The 18,824-nt window shown below is 36.0% G+C and overlaps 1 protein-coding gene across 2 annotated transcripts; it reads right to left on the bottom strand.

The window, feature by feature from the left end:
* On the bottom strand, nucleotides 507-17,805 carry LOC109717412 (glycosyltransferase-like At2g41451). 2 transcript variants are annotated; one of them, XM_020243192.1, is made up of 12 exons: nucleotides 17,392-17,805; nucleotides 17,152-17,301; nucleotides 17,009-17,061; nucleotides 7,212-7,320; nucleotides 6,925-7,059; nucleotides 6,797-6,841; nucleotides 4,194-4,381; nucleotides 3,897-4,038; nucleotides 1,945-1,991; nucleotides 1,533-1,620; nucleotides 918-1,217; nucleotides 507-780 (listed from the first exon to the last, which is right to left on the bottom strand). In XM_020243192.1, exons 1-11 carry the CDS (start codon nucleotides 17,737-17,739, stop codon nucleotides 945-947), a joined length of 1,578 nt encoding a protein of 525 aa, XP_020098781.1. In that variant the 5' UTR covers nucleotides 17,740-17,805; the 3' UTR covers nucleotides 507-780; nucleotides 918-944. The 2 variants fall into 2 exon arrangements, with proteins under 2 accessions (XP_020098781.1, XP_020098780.1); XM_020243191.1 differs by having other exon boundaries at nucleotides 507-1,217.

The following is an 18,824-nucleotide window of genomic DNA, read 5'->3' as shown; positions in this document are numbered from 1 at the left end:
GGTTTTATTTTTTTTTTTTATTATCCATTCCACTAATTTTTTTTCGTTAAATCAATGACAAAGTTAAAACTAAAGGGTACAAAAATGAATGTTCGATAAACCTAGATAAGATATTTAAAATTTTTTGTATATAATTTAACAAAATATTAACCAAGGAGCTGACGAAAAGAAAAAAAAAAAAATGAAACTACAAATACTTACTACACTTTAGACCACAAAGTACTGAAACCACAGAAGTGGTATTTGAAGTTTGCCCTATCCAAAATGCAGCAAGTTCACCACGGTGCCAGCATGGATAAATAAGAATTTAATCTTTGTTTTGTTGTTGTTGCTGTTGTGAAACTAAAAACTAGCCCTAATTAACGCCTGGATAAATAAGAAAGTTGCGTCTAAAGAAAAGAAAAAGGAGAAATTTTTGGCTAGATGTAAACAACAGGCAATTTGAACTGCAGGACAGCAGATATTTCCCAACAGGACGATAAAAATGAAAAGGGACTCAAGAGAAATACACCAGTAAGTAAAAAAATTATATAAAAAAAAGAAGCTGTTTTGAATACATCTCGATGAATTAAGTACAAACGTTAGTGTTAGTGCCCCCAAGTAATTCCTTCATAAACATCTCTAATTACATAATAGAGGGAAAAAAATATAGATATACGGGGGGCTCGAGGCATTAATATGTCATGTAAATTCGCCAAAGTACCAATTTCTGTATACTCCATGAAAAATTGTCATCCTACCTGCTTCCAAAACTGCGGCGGAGAAAAGAAACATGCGAACCTATATAAACAACGCTTGGGTAAAATGATCGGGAAGGGCCAATTAATAAATCACCACAAAAATGGCCTACATCCTCAAAAAGAGAGCCCGTCGTACTTTTCTTTGGGTCGAATTAAATGGATATTCAAATACTATACCAAGTAAGCAATTCTGAATACTGGTCATTACTGGTGTTGATCGAGTTCATCCAAGTGCGGTGGTGACACAGGAGGAACAGCCTCCATGGTGGCGCCAACCTCCAAGATCTTCCTTGCAAATGCCTGAGAATCTTTACTGCCAGCTTTTTCCACTGAGTTTACGGATAAGCCGCTAGGATTAGCACGAGTTCTGTTTCGGGTATTGTCATTTGAAGCCAAAACTTTAGCCCTAGAAAGTGGTTGAGCTGATACAATAGTGGAGCTGAAGATGCCAGACTCACGCAAACCTTGAACAATTGCCTGAAAAAAGGAATTGGTCAACATCAGTAGGGACTCATAAGAAGTTGCAGGCTATAATGCAGGAAAACCACCGTAATTAACAGATTTCCACTTAGCTACCTACAAAATTAAATTCTATATCTTGCCCATTTAAACTATAGTTACTGTGCCTCATTTTGGACAGAGTTTGTTTGGCGATTTATACCACTTGTATAATTGGGGTAAATCTAGGAGGGCAAATGTGAAAACCATGATGTTTATACGGGGTTTTCCGGCATATAACCCAGAGATTGGATCATAATCCAGCATAGCTATAATATTGAAAACAGTAGATACCATTGGAGCATAGATTCGTGTCAAGATTCCCTTCCTGAGGAGCTTTAGATTTAACTGTTTGTCTGTCCAGACGACGTGCTCATTGTACCTGACAAGGAACAGAAAATTGAGCTAATAGAAGATGCCTAAAATCTATGTACGTTTAACTAATTACAAAATTGGACCTTCGCTGGCAGCATGAAACAAGGTAGTATAGTCTCAAGGTATAACTTTTCGCATGGTAAAGTAATGTTACAAATGGGTCAAAAAGACAAAGAATCGGTTGGCTTTAATGAGAAGTGAAAACATTCTACAAATCCATCAAGAATATATGCCAGGCTTCCAGCTGGGAAGATCGTTAAATGAGTTTTTGCTCTTGTAATGAGACAGCAATTGTAGCACTTAAAACATCTAATATGGTTTGAAATATTACCAGCGTAGCATTTCCTCCTCACTAGCAGTTGATGCAATTATAAAAGCCTACAAAGCCAAGTAACAAAGAAATTGAGTAATGATATAATATGCAAATGATTCTTTCTATTTCATAATCAGATTTTGTAGTTATGGATGCGGGTGACAGGAAAGGGGTCTATATCCCATTTGACAGTGTAGTCTATATACTCTAGCAGCCATTTGTGTAAAATAAAATAAATAAATAAATAAATAAAGTGGCAGAAAATAAAAAAATAAATTCAAGATCCCAAATAAGTCTGGGACACAGACAAGAATATGGTGACCAACCTCCAAAAATATTATTGGCAACTGCTTATTTTTGAAGGATGCATCAAATGATGCATTCAAACAGCTATAAGGAAAGTGAATAGATGCAAATAGACTGGCAATAGAAAATTAGAAAGGCTCTTATAATTTAACAAGAGGTTCAGGATTGGGTGACCAAGCTGAACTTTTTGGCAAAGTGAAAAATCAAAATGGTCGATAAAATGAGAAAAAGTAGAATTTCCACATGATTGGGTGCCCAAGCAGTAACAATAAACAAGATTATCGCTACCATTGTCCGGCAAATTAATTCCTACTTCACAGTCACTTTACTGGGTCACTGATTTTAGTCTTCTTCCAGAACGCCATCCAGGTTAAAAATATTCTTTGATGTTATCACTTCTTTAGCTATGTTTCACTCCCTTATGGTTTATTGCTCTGCCACTATTCTCTGGTCTCAGTGATAGAAGTATCTGAGTAGGAACAATATGTCATGAATCCTACAAATTGCCTATTGGAACTATTAGAAACAGGACATTTGTCTTAACTCTGAAAATTTCAAATAGGCACCGAGATTACTACTCGAGTAATGATTCTTGCAATTATATTGTTTTCATCTTGACTAAAGCATAAAAAAAGGGTATTTGCACTACTAATCCTTCAATTTTTAGTCAAGTTTCACTTTGGTATACTAATCCTTCAATTTTTAGTCAAGTTTCACTTCGGTCCTCAATCTTCTGGATTTGACATTTCACAGCTGTTCGGAAGCATTTCACTTTACCTTTGCTTTAAGGAAAAAAAAAAAAAAAATTGCCCACACCCAGTTTACCAAAAAAACCATACACAACAAATCCATCAGCCCTCAATCTATCTCATACTTCCAATGAAACAACCCAATTTCTAAGTAGAGGAAAGGCTGTTATTCACTGGGTAGTACGATTAAGAGAGGATTGGATCAAGGGCCATTAGATGCATGGCACATGGATGTGTAGATGCACCAGTGTAGGCAATAATTTTTCCTCTCACAGTAAATAAAGAAAAGGATGACACGTGAAGTCCTTTAAAAAGTGTAGGATGTCAAATATCAAACTATAAGTTCGAGAACCAAACTGTAACTTGGCCATAAATTTAGGGACTAGTGCAATTTACCCAAAAAAACCCACATGATTTGTTTAATCCCTTTCAACTTGAGGTTTAATTAGTGTTTGATTTCTTCTAGGCTTGCAGCCAATTCATTTCTCTTATGGAAGGACAGAAGACTAGTAAATAAACATAGAAACCAAAAAAGGCGGAAGCATTAATGGAAGCCTATGTGTCGTACATTTGTAATGCATTAATAAAACTTTTGAAATGTCAGCTTGCCTATATACCCCTGATATTATATATGAAAACAAGTTCTTTCCTTCTGATGGTACTCAATAGTCACCATATCAATTTTATTACATTAAAACTTTGTTCTGATATAACTAACAAAATAAGTTACGTAGTTTTCATCAGCCACAAAGGCATTTGCCGACAACTATTATCTTGTGTCTTTTAGAAATTCATCTTCGGCTTATTCAAAAAAGCAATGTAAATTATGCAGAAGGCTGGAAATATTAACGGATACTCAATAGTTCACAGAATAAATGATAAATAGATGCAAAAGCTGGAATTATTCAAACTCACATCTCTATCGAAATCCAACATAAAACATCTCTTGACATCTTCTTTTGTTGGTTTACACCCACAGCGATCACGTCGAGAAGTCAAGTCAGAAAACTTCGTGTATGTATAATGTAGAACTGCAGCCTCCTCCAGCTTGATTTCACTATCAAAGTAATGATACAAAAGCCATAATAATATATTAGATTTTCATCTTGTCGAGCAAAATTATTCTGATGAAACAGATAAGCAGAAAGAAAAGAAAAAGGCTAGAAGATATCTAAATCAGGATGCACATATACAAAAGGAAAATTATGTTACTTTGGGTTCTTCATATAGTTGTGCCATCTATGTGCGCCATTTGGACGGAGATGGTCCTGAATTCGTGCAGCTGATTTTCCATTTCCATATGTAAGGAAGTAATTAGGGTTGCCACGTGTTGCCTCCTTATACATGCCAAAATATGTTTCCTTAGGGAGATGATCATAATTCTTCTTGAACATTGATACCTAGTAAGAAAGCAGAATATGTATATAAAAATGCAACATTATACATTGCACTTGCATAAATCACGTCAGGAAAATAGTAAAATGGTAAGTTTTATGATCATTCACAGATACTCGGACTCATCCATGAATTCTAATTGACCTGAGCTTGTAGTCTTTTTCTTATCTATTGTAATGATTTAGGCCTATAAATAAGATTCTCCTCTCTTGTATCATGGATCAATTTTAATAATTAAGAAGTAATGATTTACTGCTGAATGAATTTGTTCTCGTCTAATTTTAGCCAGTTTTAATCTAGCTAAATGCTCTCGACTTACTTAAATTGATATTAATTAATTCTTATTGTTAAAAATAAATTCGACGCATGGCATCTAAAAGAGATTTTGGAAAATCCATAGTTCTAACTCGCCATGATGAATCAGGATAGAGAGGAAGCAATATCAGATAATGTGTGGCAAAAGAAAATAATTAACCAATGAAAGGCCATATAGCAACCTGAAAATCAACAAATTCAAGCCTTAAAAGCTTCCATATCACAGATAACGCAAGAACTTGACATTTTTAAAAGCAAGTTTATGACTAAAAGCTGGTGCCTAATCATCAGCATCAAAAATATGATCGCAAGTCAATCAGAATAAATCTCGCTTGGCTGATAATAGGTCCAAAATTTGTCATGATGGCGATCCAACTGTTTCAAGAATTATCGATCAACAAATAGAACTTGAAGCTCCTCCCCGCAACGGCCAACCATCATCGCCCTCGATCATTTCGGTGCAGCCCACGACCATTCCAATTTCGTCGTTGCTACCACAAGCTATTTCAATTCCATCGTCCCCATCACTAATTTTTTCCAATTATGCCACCACTAACACCAGATGACCTAATGCCATTGCAAGCTGTGTCGACCATTACAAAGCCATACAAAGTTTCATATCAAAATGCCCTTAATGAAGATTCTAGTTTGAAAATTTTTGAATGGAGAGTATTTATGCGAGGACATCAACATGGCCTCACCAATAATCAAGTCTGTTGCACGAAGAAGATTACTCGGTCTCTACCACCAGTTGTTACACTTCGTGAGCTCACACCTTCAGGAGAAGTTGTGTTTCAAAGGGGAGGGATTGTTAGGATCATTGAAAGATCCTAATCGGAGTTGCTCCCGAATTCTAATTCGACCGAACTTGTAGCCATTTTCTTACTAGATTAGAATTATTTTACTTATTAGACTACGGAAGGTACTTTATTTAAGCTATTAGATTAGGAATATCTTTTAATTTATCCTATTCTTGTTTAGTTTCTTATCATATTAGAATTACTAAAATAATTCTAGGCATGTAAATAACAGGCTCTCCTCTTTTGTAATCATGGATTAATTTTATTAATAAAAAAGTGATTCTTCTTATGGCTTTTTAGTTTAGCCTAAGTTAAAAGAGGAGGTTCCTCTCTCCTTTGGAGTGGAGAAGTGCCCAATAGAGAAGTTAAATCTATCAGTTAGTGTCAAAACTACAGTTAGGAGCAGAAGATCCAAACAATAAACCACTTACGAACTTGTAATTTCCAATAAATTCCCGCATAAATGTAAATTTGTCAGACCAACTATATTAGTTAAGATGTTTCGTATAATTAATATGAGAAGCCAAGATTAGACCATTTCTATAAGAAAATTAGCAAATCATAATTAAAATGTACTAATGTAGGGACAAAGAATGAATTCCTATGCCAATCACGAAAAAATAAAGAAGATAAAATGGCTAGAGTTGCTAGAAGTTGAATTCTAGTCAATACAATAATTAGCACCGGCTTACGAGTTACTTGCATAAACCACATAAATCATCTAAGGATACGATAAGCACAAAGTTGTTCTGTTGAGATGAGTGATGAAGAACAAAATAAGAATAAGAGAGTTCTCTTCTACCTTTACATGTCTCTATCTACATAATTACATATATCATTATCAGTAAGAGGTGCCCTATTGTCGTAGGAGATTTTGGAGAGTGATAAATATCTTACATTCTTAGAGGAGTTCAAATAATTTATAATCCATGTAATGTATGCCATCTTATCCTTCCACCAACTATTCAACCTTCAATTTTTAAAGAATATACTGAATACAAAAAAGTTTGATCACTCAATTATATGATAGCAAACACCACTTAATTGGGATGTAAGACTTCCTAAAATTACATTAGGGAAATCCGCAAAAAAGTTGGGGCTTCAGAAAAATTTGGGAGGACATTAAACGTTGCTCAACTTATGCAAGCAACTTAACCTAAATATCTTATAGAGAGAGCTTTACCAATACATGTCGCCCAAAAAATAATTTCAAGTGTTTCTATCTATAGTCGACAGTAGAACTGAAAAAAATGAGGCAAGTAATAGAGGCACATAAAAGGTGGACCAAATATTGTATCACCATACCTCACTGAAGGGGTCTTTTATGTCATCTCGTTCAATGCTACTTTCCTGAAATGTAAACAAACAAAATACTGCTAGGAATAAAAGTCACAGCTATAAAAAGAAATCTACCAAGTGACTTTCCTACTTACATAGTTTGGAAAGATAACCATGTCAACATTGCTAGGGACATCAGCTAGCAATCGTCTTAAAGAATATTCTGCGGCACCGGCTGGATGTATTAATTCATCAGTGTCAAGATGTATGATCCAATCCATGGCAGCATCCTTTATGAGACAAAGAAAGTAATATAATGTAAATAGCCTTGAATTATTTATGTAAAGCTACAGAACAAAAAAATCATATAACAGCCTCACATTAAGTTTTAAGTAACAAATTTCAGTAGCTTGACTTAATAATTGAAACAGATTGATCATACCCGTGCCATTACAATAGCCATCTCCATGTTAAGTGACTGCTTCACAAATAATTCATAATTGCAAGGCTTGTAGAAAAAGCCAGCTAGCCACGTCTCGTTCCAAATGCGGCTGTTGTTTAGGTGGAGAAGTAAATTTTAGAAGACAAAATAGAATTCCATGAAAAGAGATATCTAGAAACAGCAAACAAGTTAAGAAACTTCCCTAAGCTTTGTTGTCATCTAGATTCCAGGCTAGAATAACTTCTTGGTAAAATAGGACAAAGAAAGGGGGGAGGGGGGTCGACAAAGAATGCTATATATAATGACAACCGCACATTCTCATTAATTTGAACTACTAAGAGAAAAGCATATAAACAAATTAGCAGGGGACTAAAGAGAAGAAAAACATCATTTAGTTAAAAGAATAGCATCTGTTAGAGCAAAAGAGGTGCAAAATTACCTCTTAAAAACCAAAGTATATAATTACTTGTAACCTACTCTAAAGATATCAAGTAGCATGTATAACAAAAATAAGAATTCTTGTAAACGCACAAAAAATAGGGTTCCCGAGAATCTAGAGAAAGCAATGTTGGGCATCTCCACTACCTACTGAAAAAATTCAATTAAGTACTGAACTTCAAGAAATAGATAGTTTATCCAAGCTCCAGAATATAATAGAGTAGCAACAAAGTTGATGCTCATTGGTTCTATGCGCTTGAGGAGGATCCATGATTATATCTTGATTTCAAACTAGGCCAGCAAATAGAGTTAGCCTTAGACGAGTAATAGATTTCTTAATTGCAAATTTGACTTCGTGGACTCAAAATCATGGAAATGACCCATTTGCCACACGCAGTTGAAGTCCAACTATAGGGGCACCTCTTCAACCATTGTAATAGCAAAAGCATCATGCAAAAAGGTTGTCTTTTTTGATACACAATAAGAAGATGTATTAATTTATTTAGTTAACAGATACTAATGGGCTAGTGTTATGGGCCAAGACGTCATTGCATTCAATGCTTTTCCATTACAATTCCAGCACATCAAAAATTGTACTAAAATATTAAGAATAAATTATTTGTCCAGTAGTGTATTTCTAATACATGTAAATATCAGCCAACAAAAGTTATACTTTTAATTGTCCTGGAAAATTTATTCTACTAATATTGAACTACTTATGACCGTGTTATAATGGATAACGTCTAGCAATTAATTTTGCGCAATGATTTGTTTATCAAATTGTAAAATGACATGTGGTAGAGGTTATTGATAATAAAATAAAATTCAAAATCTTTATTATGTTTTTCATTTAATCTATTATTAATTGAAGAATTTATTTTTGCGGAAGTTTCGGTTTGCGTGGCGAGCGAACCGGCTCCCTGCGCGCACCGCTCCGCGCACGTCCGCGCGTCCATCATGCGTCGGTTTCAAGAAGAACGTTTGACCCAACGTTCTAATTATGTTCATAGTATTTTAAGATGTGAGGTCAGAGCACTTCATACACATGTAAATGAATGAATGTGTGAGAGCTTCACAGGATAGCTTTTCAAGAGTTAATTTTAATTTTCTTTTTACTAATTTCATCCACTTCATTTGATCGTTTTATCGCTGGGTGTTGAAAGAGTCTCCGTCAACCTCTTCGTTCGTGCTCGTAGGAGGAGGAGTTCCGGTCGTATCTTGGGGCGGTGTTTCCGGTTAATCCCGCACGAAGGACGGGAATACGCCTTAGGGCAGTGCTTCGCACGGGATTTAGCGATTATCGGTAAGTTGATTTTATTAATTTCATCACTAAATTAGTTAGATCTAGTCACAATCGGATTATTCGTTGCGGTTTTTTCCCCAACAATCTAAGGCGTATGCCAATTTGATTGTGATTAAAATCTAACCAGTGCTAATCCGAAAAATAATAATTGTGCATATTGCATATAATTTGTGTTTGATAACTTGCTTGTATGATTGACATACAAAATTAATTTAAGTTGGGATTAGCATTTTCAAATTCTAATTGCATATAGTTTACTTGCAATTTTTATTTGACTTCTACTGTTATTTAAAAAAAAAAAAATAGTTGCTACTGTAAATTTAAGTTTTTAGTTTTGCTACAGTAAAACTATTTCATAAAAAAAATAATAATAATAATTGTTACAGTGAATTTTTTTTTATAACTCTCCTGTGTACGTTTGAATCTTGCTACAATAAAACTTTTTGATTATTTTTAAAAAAAATTTTACTGTTTGTTAAAAGTTTTAAACTACTTGTACGGTTTAAAAAAAAAAAAAAAAAAACATTTGCTATAGTAAATTATTTTTAAGTGTACAGCTTTTTAAAGTTTAATTTATATATATACTATTTTCAAATATATATTTATATTTTACTGTTTTGATATAAAAAAAAAAAAGGAAAGGTGGTTTTTATTACAATAAAATAATTTTATCGTGTACGGAGTTTCTTAAAGCTTAAATTTTATATACATATTATTTTTCGGAAAAAAAAAAGGAAAAGAATATTTGCTTTGTGGAGGACTCGAACTCTCAGCTGGTTATCTTCACTACTTTATAAAAGTTGGGCCTAACCAGCAAGCCCAATTTAAATTTGTAATCTTTTCTGTTTCAGTATTTATACATAATCTGTTTGCTGCATAAATAGTATTTGATTGTATATATCTGTTCAAGATTATTTAATTAAAACCAAATATTTAAATTGTTTGGGCCATCTATTTGCTGCTGAACGAACTTTCATAAAAGATTAAATTTAAAAACTTAAACCCTAAAATATTCTGGTTGACTAGGGTAGAAACCTTAACAACATGTTTGTTTTTCTAAAAGAGTTTTTTGAACCTTTTTTGCAGCTCTTTTCAATCATCCTTAATTTCTTTGTTCCCTCAACTAGATTGTTTAGAATGGGTTTTATTGATACTTCGAGCCTTAAACCAAAAAAATTTAAAAGGGTAGGTTTTTTGAGGTGGCAAGAACAGTTAGAGGCTTGGCTTATCACCTTAGGCCTCATAACTGCAATTGGAAAAACACCTCCTTATCCTACTTCTAAAAATTCTTCTGATCCACCTATTGAAACTCCTCCATCTGATTCTACTACCACCTCAGTTACAGAATCTAAAACTGACAAATCTCCCGAGGAAATTGAATTTCACTGTAGGTTTAGAATACTTAACTGCCTATCTGACGAACTTTATGAAACCTATAGGAAATATCAAACTGCCAAAGATTTATGGCTTGCCTTAGAAGATGCCTACATTAGAGATAATGAAGGTGTCGCTAGATTTACCATTACCGATTTTAACAATTTTAGAATGGTAGACAACATTCTTACAACCGATCAAACATAAACCTGACCGAGTTCAGAACCAGAGCCATGAGCCTATACCCAAAGGTAAAAATTTTAAACCTAAGGGTAAAGGCTTTAAAGGTAGGAACCCAAATCGAAACCGGAACTATATCCAGAAACCCAATACCAACCAATCTAGTGGGAACAAGAAGAAGGATGGTTTCTGTTATGTATGTGGCCGTGACAGCCATTTTGCTTCAAAATGTTTTTATCGGAAGAAAGAGAAGGTTGTCTACAAGAAGGGCCAAAACACTCAGAACAACTATCCTAAACCTCAGGTCAACATGATTGAGGGTGAACCTTCCAACTCCATTTTTAGGTCAGTCTCCTTTGTACCTAATGTTAACCTTACCTATCATGATGTTTTTATCGGAAGAAAGAGAAGGTTGTCTACAATAAGGGCCAAAACACTCAGAACAACTATCCTGAACCTCAGGTCAACATGATTGAGGGTGAACCTTCCAACTCCATTTTTAGGTCAGTCTCCTTTGTACCTAATGTTAACCTTACCTATCATGATTTAGATTGGTGGTTAGACTATGGAGCCAATGTCCATATTTGCACTAATAGGTCCATATTCTCCTCTTATCAGGACACAAGTGGAGGATGTGTGACTGTTGGAAATGGAAAAGCTGTCAATGTGTTGGGGATCGGAACAGTCAACCTGAAGTTAACTTCAAGAAAGACGTTAATCCTTCACAATGTGCAGCATTCTCCTAAAATCTGACGGAATCTGATTAGTGAATCTTTATTAGTGCAATTAGGATATAAGATTGTATTAGAATCCAATAAAGTTGTAATTTCTAAAGGAGAAATGTTTATTGGAAAAGGTTTTGTATCTGAGGGTTTGTTTAAACTGAATGTACTTTCTTTTGCTGATAATAAAAATTCTTCTTTTTCTACTTCTTCTACTGTTGTTTTGAATACTGAAGCTTGTAATATATGGCATGGCAGATTAGGGCATGTGAACCTTAGATCTCTTCTGAAACTATCCAATCTTAACCTTGTACCCAAATTCAAGATTGATCCTATATCCAAATGTGAGATTTGTACCCAAGCTAAGCAGCCTAGGAAATCTTTTAAATCTATTCCTTATAAGGATACCCAGATTCTTGAACTGATTCATAATGATGTCTGTGATTCCAATAGAGGTCCTACTCGTGGAGGAAGTCGTTACTTTGTGACCTTTATAGACGACTACTCCAAATTTTGTTACACCTATCTCTTGAAGACCAAAGATGAAGTTCTCGATAAGTTTAAAGCCTTTAAAGCAGAGGCTGAAAACCAATTGGAGAAGAGGATTAAAATTCTAAGGTCTGATAGAGGAGGCGAGTATACTTCAAATGAATTAAATCTGTTCTGCGAGGAACATGGAATAATTCATGAAGTAACTGCTCCATACTCACCTCAGTCTAATGGTGTAGCTGAAAGAAAGAACCGAACCCTATTAGACATGGTTAATGCTATGATTTTAAGTTCTGGTGTATCTCAGAACTTGTGGGGGGAGGCTCTTTTATCAGCTTGTTATATCCTCAATAGGATTCCTTCTAAGGATAGAACTCAGACACCTTATGAACTTTGGAAGGGAAGAGCACCTAGGCTGAGTTACTTCCGAGTGTGGGGGTGCTTAGCTAAGGTGTCTATTCCTGAACCCAAAAGAAAGAAGATTGGTCCTAAAACAGTAGATGCCATTTTCATTGGATATTCCCTAGATAGCAACACCTATAGATTTCTTGTAACCAACTCTGAGATTTCTGAGATTTCCAATGATACCTTGATTGAATCTAGAGATGCAACCTTCTTTGAAAATATCTTTCCTTTCAAAACCCGTATCTCTAGATCTGCACTTGATTATCAACCTACAGTTGATCATGCATCTACATCTGATCATTTATCTGCATCTGATTTATCATATAGTTTAGATCCTGTAGCCGAACTGAGAAGAAGCAAGAGAACTCGCATTGAGAAGAACTTTGGTGAAGATTTCTTTATTTTCTTAGTTGAAAGTACACCTTCATCATACAAAGAAGTTATGAGTTCTTCTGAAGCTTCGTTTTGGAAGGAGGCTATAAACAGTGAGATCGAGTCAATTATTGGCAACAACACTTGGATTCTCACTGATTTACCTCCTGGAAACCAACCTTTAGGATGTAAGTGGATCTTTAAAAAGAAGCTTAGGACTGACGGATCGGAAGAGAAGTATAAGGCGTGGCTTGTAGCTCAAGGTTTTCGACAAAAAGCTGAAGTTGATTACTTTGACACATATGCGCCTGTTGCTCGTATTGCTACTATCCGAGTCATTCTTGCTTTAGCATCTATTCATAAGCTTTTGATTCATCAGATGGATGTCAAAACCGCTTTTCTTCATGGAGATCTTGAAGAAGAAATCTATATGACTCAACCTGAAGGTTTCTCTATGCTTGGTCAAGAAACTAAGGTGTGTAAATTAGTCCGCTCTTTGTATGGACTAAAACAAGCACCTAAGCAGTGGCACGAAAAATTCGACAGTGTTATTGAATCATATGGATTTCAAACAAACGATTTTGACAACTGTCTCTATTTTAAGAGATTTGACGACCGATGTGTTCTTCTTTGCCTCTATGTTGATGACATCCTGATCCTTGCCCCTGATCTTGATCTGATTAACCAAGTTAAATCCTTTTTATCGACTCATTTTGATATGAAGGATCTTGGTGAAGCAAATGTGATTTTAGGAATGAAAATTCTTAGATCATCAGATTCTATTCTTCTGACCCAATCTCATTATACCCAAATGGTTCTTGACAAATTTGGATATTCTGATTGCACTCCTGTTTCTACTTCTTTTGATCCTAGTGTTCAACTTGTGAAGAACACTGGTAATCCTGTGTATCAGGAGAGATATGCCCAGATTATTGGTTCTTTGATGTACCTAACCAATAGGACTAGACCTGATATTGCCTATGCCATATCGAGATTGAGTAGATATACTAGTAACCCTAGTATAACTCATTGGATTGCTTTGGAAAGAGTATTTCGTTACCTTAAAGGTACTATCTCTTATTCTCTTCGTTTTGTTGGCTATCCTGCTGTAATTGAGGGATACAGCGATGCCAATTGGATTTCTGATTCTTTGGATATCAAGTCAACTTCTGGTTATGTTTTTATTCTTGGTGGAGGTGCAGTTTCTTGGCAATCCACCAAACAGACTATAATAGCCAGAAGTACTATGGAGGCTGAATTAGTTGCTCTTGATACTACTTGCCTTGAAGCCGAGTGGCTCAAGAATCTACTGTCATCGATTCCGTTGATTTTTTCTCCTATTCCACCTATTTCTATTAGGTGTGATTCTCGAGCTGCAATTGATTTTTGTAAAAAGAAATTGGTAAATTCTAAAGCTAGTAGACATATTAAGTTGAGACAAAAGTCTGTTAGATGGTTAACTTCTCATGATATTATTTCTTTGAGTTTTATCAGATCTGATCAGAATCTTGCAGATTGCTTGACGAAAGGCCTGAATAGGACTAAGGTCCTGGAGTCATCGAGGGGGATGGGACTTTGCCCGTAAAGGGCCTTCCTGCAGTGGGAACCCAACCTTTGTGATAGGAGATCCCTTGAAGAAGGTTCAATGTGGTAAAAACAAGCTGCTAGGTTGGCCAAAGAGCACTGTCTACAGTTTATATAGAGGAGCTTTAGCTCCAATCCCATCCCTATGGTGAGTAGTGCTCTGTGTAGTGGTTGAGGTTGAGCTTATAGCTCTTAATGGGATCCGAGGCGATAATTTTCGCGAGATGTGACTCTACACACATCCCTGGAGGAAACCACCTATATAAGAGTATCCGTATGTGGCCGCGGCTATGAGATGTGGGTTATCCATAGAAGCTCTTATGAAAAATCAAGGTACTGTGCACGGCCATTAACGCACAGACCCGCGACGGAGAATTCTGTACTATGTGTGTGATAGTTGAAGTCAGGGTCAAAGGAACGTAGTTCAAGACCTGGTTCACTCCGATTCCTTCTGATGGAAACTATTTGCACTAAGTGAGGTTAAGTCTCTTAAAGACACCTTACCTATTACATAGTATAAACACTCGGTGATTAATTGATTTTCTTTATTTGTTGTTTAATTTTTATTTTTATTTTTATTTTATTTTATCTTTAAAATAATTTTGAATTTTGTGGGGGATTGTTGGAGAAAATTCAAAATTTTATTTATTTAATATTTATTTTTTTATTAACTTTTAATTATCAATTAGCGAAACGGCCGCATCAACTACGGCCGCTTCGCGCGAGGGGGGGATCGTGCGCAGATCCGTTCCACTAATTAAGACCTTAATTAGTGCTTTGGAACGTTGTGGGCTCCAACGTTCCATACTTTAACCCTTTATATTTTGTTACCTCGTCCATAGTATTGGACAGGACATATATATACATATGAGGTGAACACTTTGGAAATATAGATCACAGTGAGAAGGAATACTATTTGAGAATCATTTGTTATTTTCTTTCATTTTATTATTTTTCACCGAGTGTTGAAAGAGTCTCCGTCAACCTCTTCCGCGATCGTGCTCGTAGGAGAAGGAGTTCCGGTCGTACCTTGGGGCGGTGTTTCCGGTTAATCCCGCACGAAGGACGGGAATACGCCTTAGGGCAGTGCTTCGCACGCTTCCGGATCAAATTATTTGTCATTATTCTTCTACAATATTTTGGAATTTAGCGATTATCGGTAAGTTGATTTTATTAATTTCATCACTAAATTACTTAGATCTAGTCACAATCGGATTATTCGTTGCGGTTTTTTCCCCAACAGAGGTGTACAATAGAGGTTACAGCTAGTGATAGCAAAGGATGAGTGCAGTTGGTACCAATATCCTTTAGTTGTGGTGAAGGAGATTCAGTTATGGGCCAGTGTTGATGGCCAGCTACAGCAAGTTATATTAGTCAAAGGCTGGTAACGACAAGAATAGAAGATGAGTACCAGAAGCCAAATCATGATGAACAATTTCTTACACCATGAAGGGTGGTTATTAGTTGTTTTTAGTTGATAATATTGTAACTGGCCATAGTCTATTGGCAGGATTTACCATTCACCACATATAGTGCATCATCTTCGTAAAGGTTGTAGCGGAGTTGAAAGCTTGTTTACTTAAGTTTATAGCGGAGATGAAAGCTTGTTTACCCACTAAATGAATTTTACATCTAAACGTTAATCATTCTTGTATCTTAGTAACCTTAGTAATCTTACTACAATTCTTCAATTATTTGTGTACTCGTTTACTGATCCCCTCTTATCTTGACCTTTCAAGTCTCTAATCTTACTGTTGTTGATGGTTGGAATAGACAAAATATCGAAATTATTCTTTCCCTCTCATGTTACACAACTTATTTATTGAACTAGACTTCCTTAATGCTCGTCAAATATCTCTGATAAGATTATTTCGAAAGGTGACCAAAATGGAAAATCATCAATGAAAATGGCCAATTAATTGATTGTTGAGTTTATGAGTCAACCATCTTCTCAGGTTCATATTATCAAAGAAGCTATCTATACAATAAGGAAGTGTCGTCTTACTTTTCCTAGAAAACAAACATTTTCATGGAGATGTATTGTAGAGGCTCTTCCTATAAATGTTTCTTTTTAAGAGAAAGATTACATCTTGGTCCCCCTATTGTCCCTTGTGTGGCTTAGAAGATGAATTTGTCGAACACTTATTCCTTCTCTACCCTCTTTCATGTGTTGTGTGACTCTCATCTCCAGTTTGTTACAAATATGATATTGCTTATTCCTCCCTCCTTTTTGGGATGGATTATATTTATTAAGAAACAGGCAAATATGATAATCCTTTGGCTCTTATTTCAAACTATTCTATAGAAAATCTGAAAGCATTGACAGAAGATTCAGGCCTGATCCTCATATTGTTGCTAACAAAGCTATGCATTGCACCGTGCCTTGAAGGAAGCCTACCAAAAAGAAAGCCCTTTAAATGATGCATCTACAACTCAAAAAAAAAACCCATTTAATACATCACTCCTACATGTTCTTTTTCAGGAATTGTATGAGGCTGTAAACAACTTCTATGCTCTCACCCAAAAATAACAATTATATATGTAAATCTTGCCGATAACATGCAAGCTCATACCTTAGAAATTCTAGTCTCAAGACACAAGATTGAAATGGCCTATATCTTTGTAATTCTTCCATCAGTTCAGCACACATCTATTTGTTTCTCTTGTTTAATAAAATTGACTATGGGCATTTACTTAAGAAAATAAAAAAACCAAAAAAAAATCTTGACCTGTCATGTCGCTTGAAGTCTAAGTATTAACCTACAACTTCAACCAACTGCACCGAAAATGATAAGCATGACATGAAAGGTTATGGAAGCAGTTCAACCAACAAACACAAACTGTTCGCTGTACTTCATGCGTATACTCTTCGTTCTGATCAATATTTATGGGAAACAAATCAAATTATAACTGTGCAATAATGAGCTAACCTTCTTGCCTGTTGCTCCTCAAGCTCCCTAGTTCTGTATATGACTTTGACACCCTGCCAAATATCAATTCCAACACTTATTAGTTACGCAAAGAAAGTCGAGGAGCCTGAATCAAGACAACAAAATTAGAACATTCCACGTACAGGAATCGATTCAAGAACTGCCGAAACATGAGGTTTCGCAGCCTTCCCCTCGACAAACAGGAAGAATTGCGTAACACCGAGGACCTTGTGGTAGAACAACCACGGCAAGATCTGCTCTAAACCGGCCGAAGTGCTCGTTGTGACACATATCTGCGATCTAAAAGCATCATAATTTGATCGAAGCAAATCTTATCCTCAGATCATATCGAAGAACCGGCATTAAGCGAACCTCGAGCTCACCTTGGGCTTGGGATCGGATTCGAAAGCGAACCTCCACCCTCGGAAGTAAGGGAACGAAGGGGAGGAGCTCCCGCCGAGGATCTCGGCGCAATCGGAGGCGGCGGAGGAGGCGGCGAGGAGGGGAGCGGCGGGGGAGGAGGAGCCGGTGGGGCTGTTGTCCATGCCGGGGAACGCGCGGGGGTCGGCGGAGGGCCAACGGGAGAGGGGGTCGTCGACGCCGCCGCGCCATTGGAGGACGAAGGCGAGGGCGGCGAGGGCGAGGGGGAGGGCGGTGAGGAGGAGGAGGAGGCGCGATGCGAGGGCGTAGTGAGAGGCCGAGATCGGAGCGCGGTGGGAGGCCCCCGCCATGGGAGAGATCGGAATCGGTGGGGGAGGGGAGAGAGAGGAAGGAGGAGGAAAAAAAAAAAAAAAAAAAAAAAATNGGGAGGAGCTCCCGCCGAGGATCTCGGCGCAATCGGAGGCGGCGGAGGAGGCGGCGAGGAGGGGAGCGGCGGGGGAGGAGGAGCCGGTGGGGCTGTTGCCCATAAATTTCTTTTTTAAATGAAAAAAAAGAAAGGGTTTGGTGTCTTATTTTTCTCTCAAAAAAAAAAAAAAAAAAAAAAAATTTAAAGAAAGTTTTAGTGGGGAGGGGAAGAAACCATTGAGAGGGAGCTGGCGGAAATATAAAGAAATATTTGTTTATTGGTGAATATGTAGGTTTTGGTTTATTTTAGGTGAGAATGTGTGTTGGTCCCTTTCATGGGAGGAAAGCCTGCTCCGTCATATTTATTCTAAATAACAATATTTAATTATATTTTTTTTCTTATTATATAAAATTATAAATTTTTTAGGTTTATTGCATATAATTTTCTGTAAACATATCAAATAGTAGATATGTCTTTACAAAGTTTAACTTTTAATTTTTATCCCTACCCATAATGTTAGGATTCCTTAAAAAAATATAGTTAATCATAATTAAAATACTTAACTCTAATTAATGAATGAGTTAAATTGACCTTTTTATCCCTTTTACTTTATTGGATAAAATACTTTTTGAAAGATATTTCTGCATAATTCTAAACAGTTGGGCTTTTGGAGGGATATAATTGTAAAGGCAAAAATGTCATTTCACTTATCTACTCTTAAGAAATAAACAGTGCTCTAACGGTAACAAAGCAGATGGACAAATTTGAATACCACTAAACTTTTGTAGGAATAAAATGAAAAGTTAAACTTTGTAGAAATATATTTGTTATTTGATATATTTACAAGGAGCTGATGCAATTAATCCCTTTTTCTTTGTAAAGTATCATTTAACCTAAAATTATCATAATGTCTATAATTAAATATTTTTTATTCAAAATGGCATTGCTTTCGAAAATACATGAATAATGTATGTTTTCAACTTTTTAGCTCTTAGATTACCATTTTACCTACATCTACTAAATCCTAAA

Source organism: Ananas comosus, linkage group 11, assembly GCF_001540865.1.
Source record: "Ananas comosus cultivar F153 linkage group 11, ASM154086v1, whole genome shotgun sequence".
Classification (NCBI taxonomy): Eukaryota; Viridiplantae; Streptophyta; class Magnoliopsida; order Poales; family Bromeliaceae; genus Ananas; species Ananas comosus.
The sequence above is the reverse complement of the archived record's forward strand: the minus strand, read 5'-3'. Positions and strand labels throughout refer to the sequence as shown.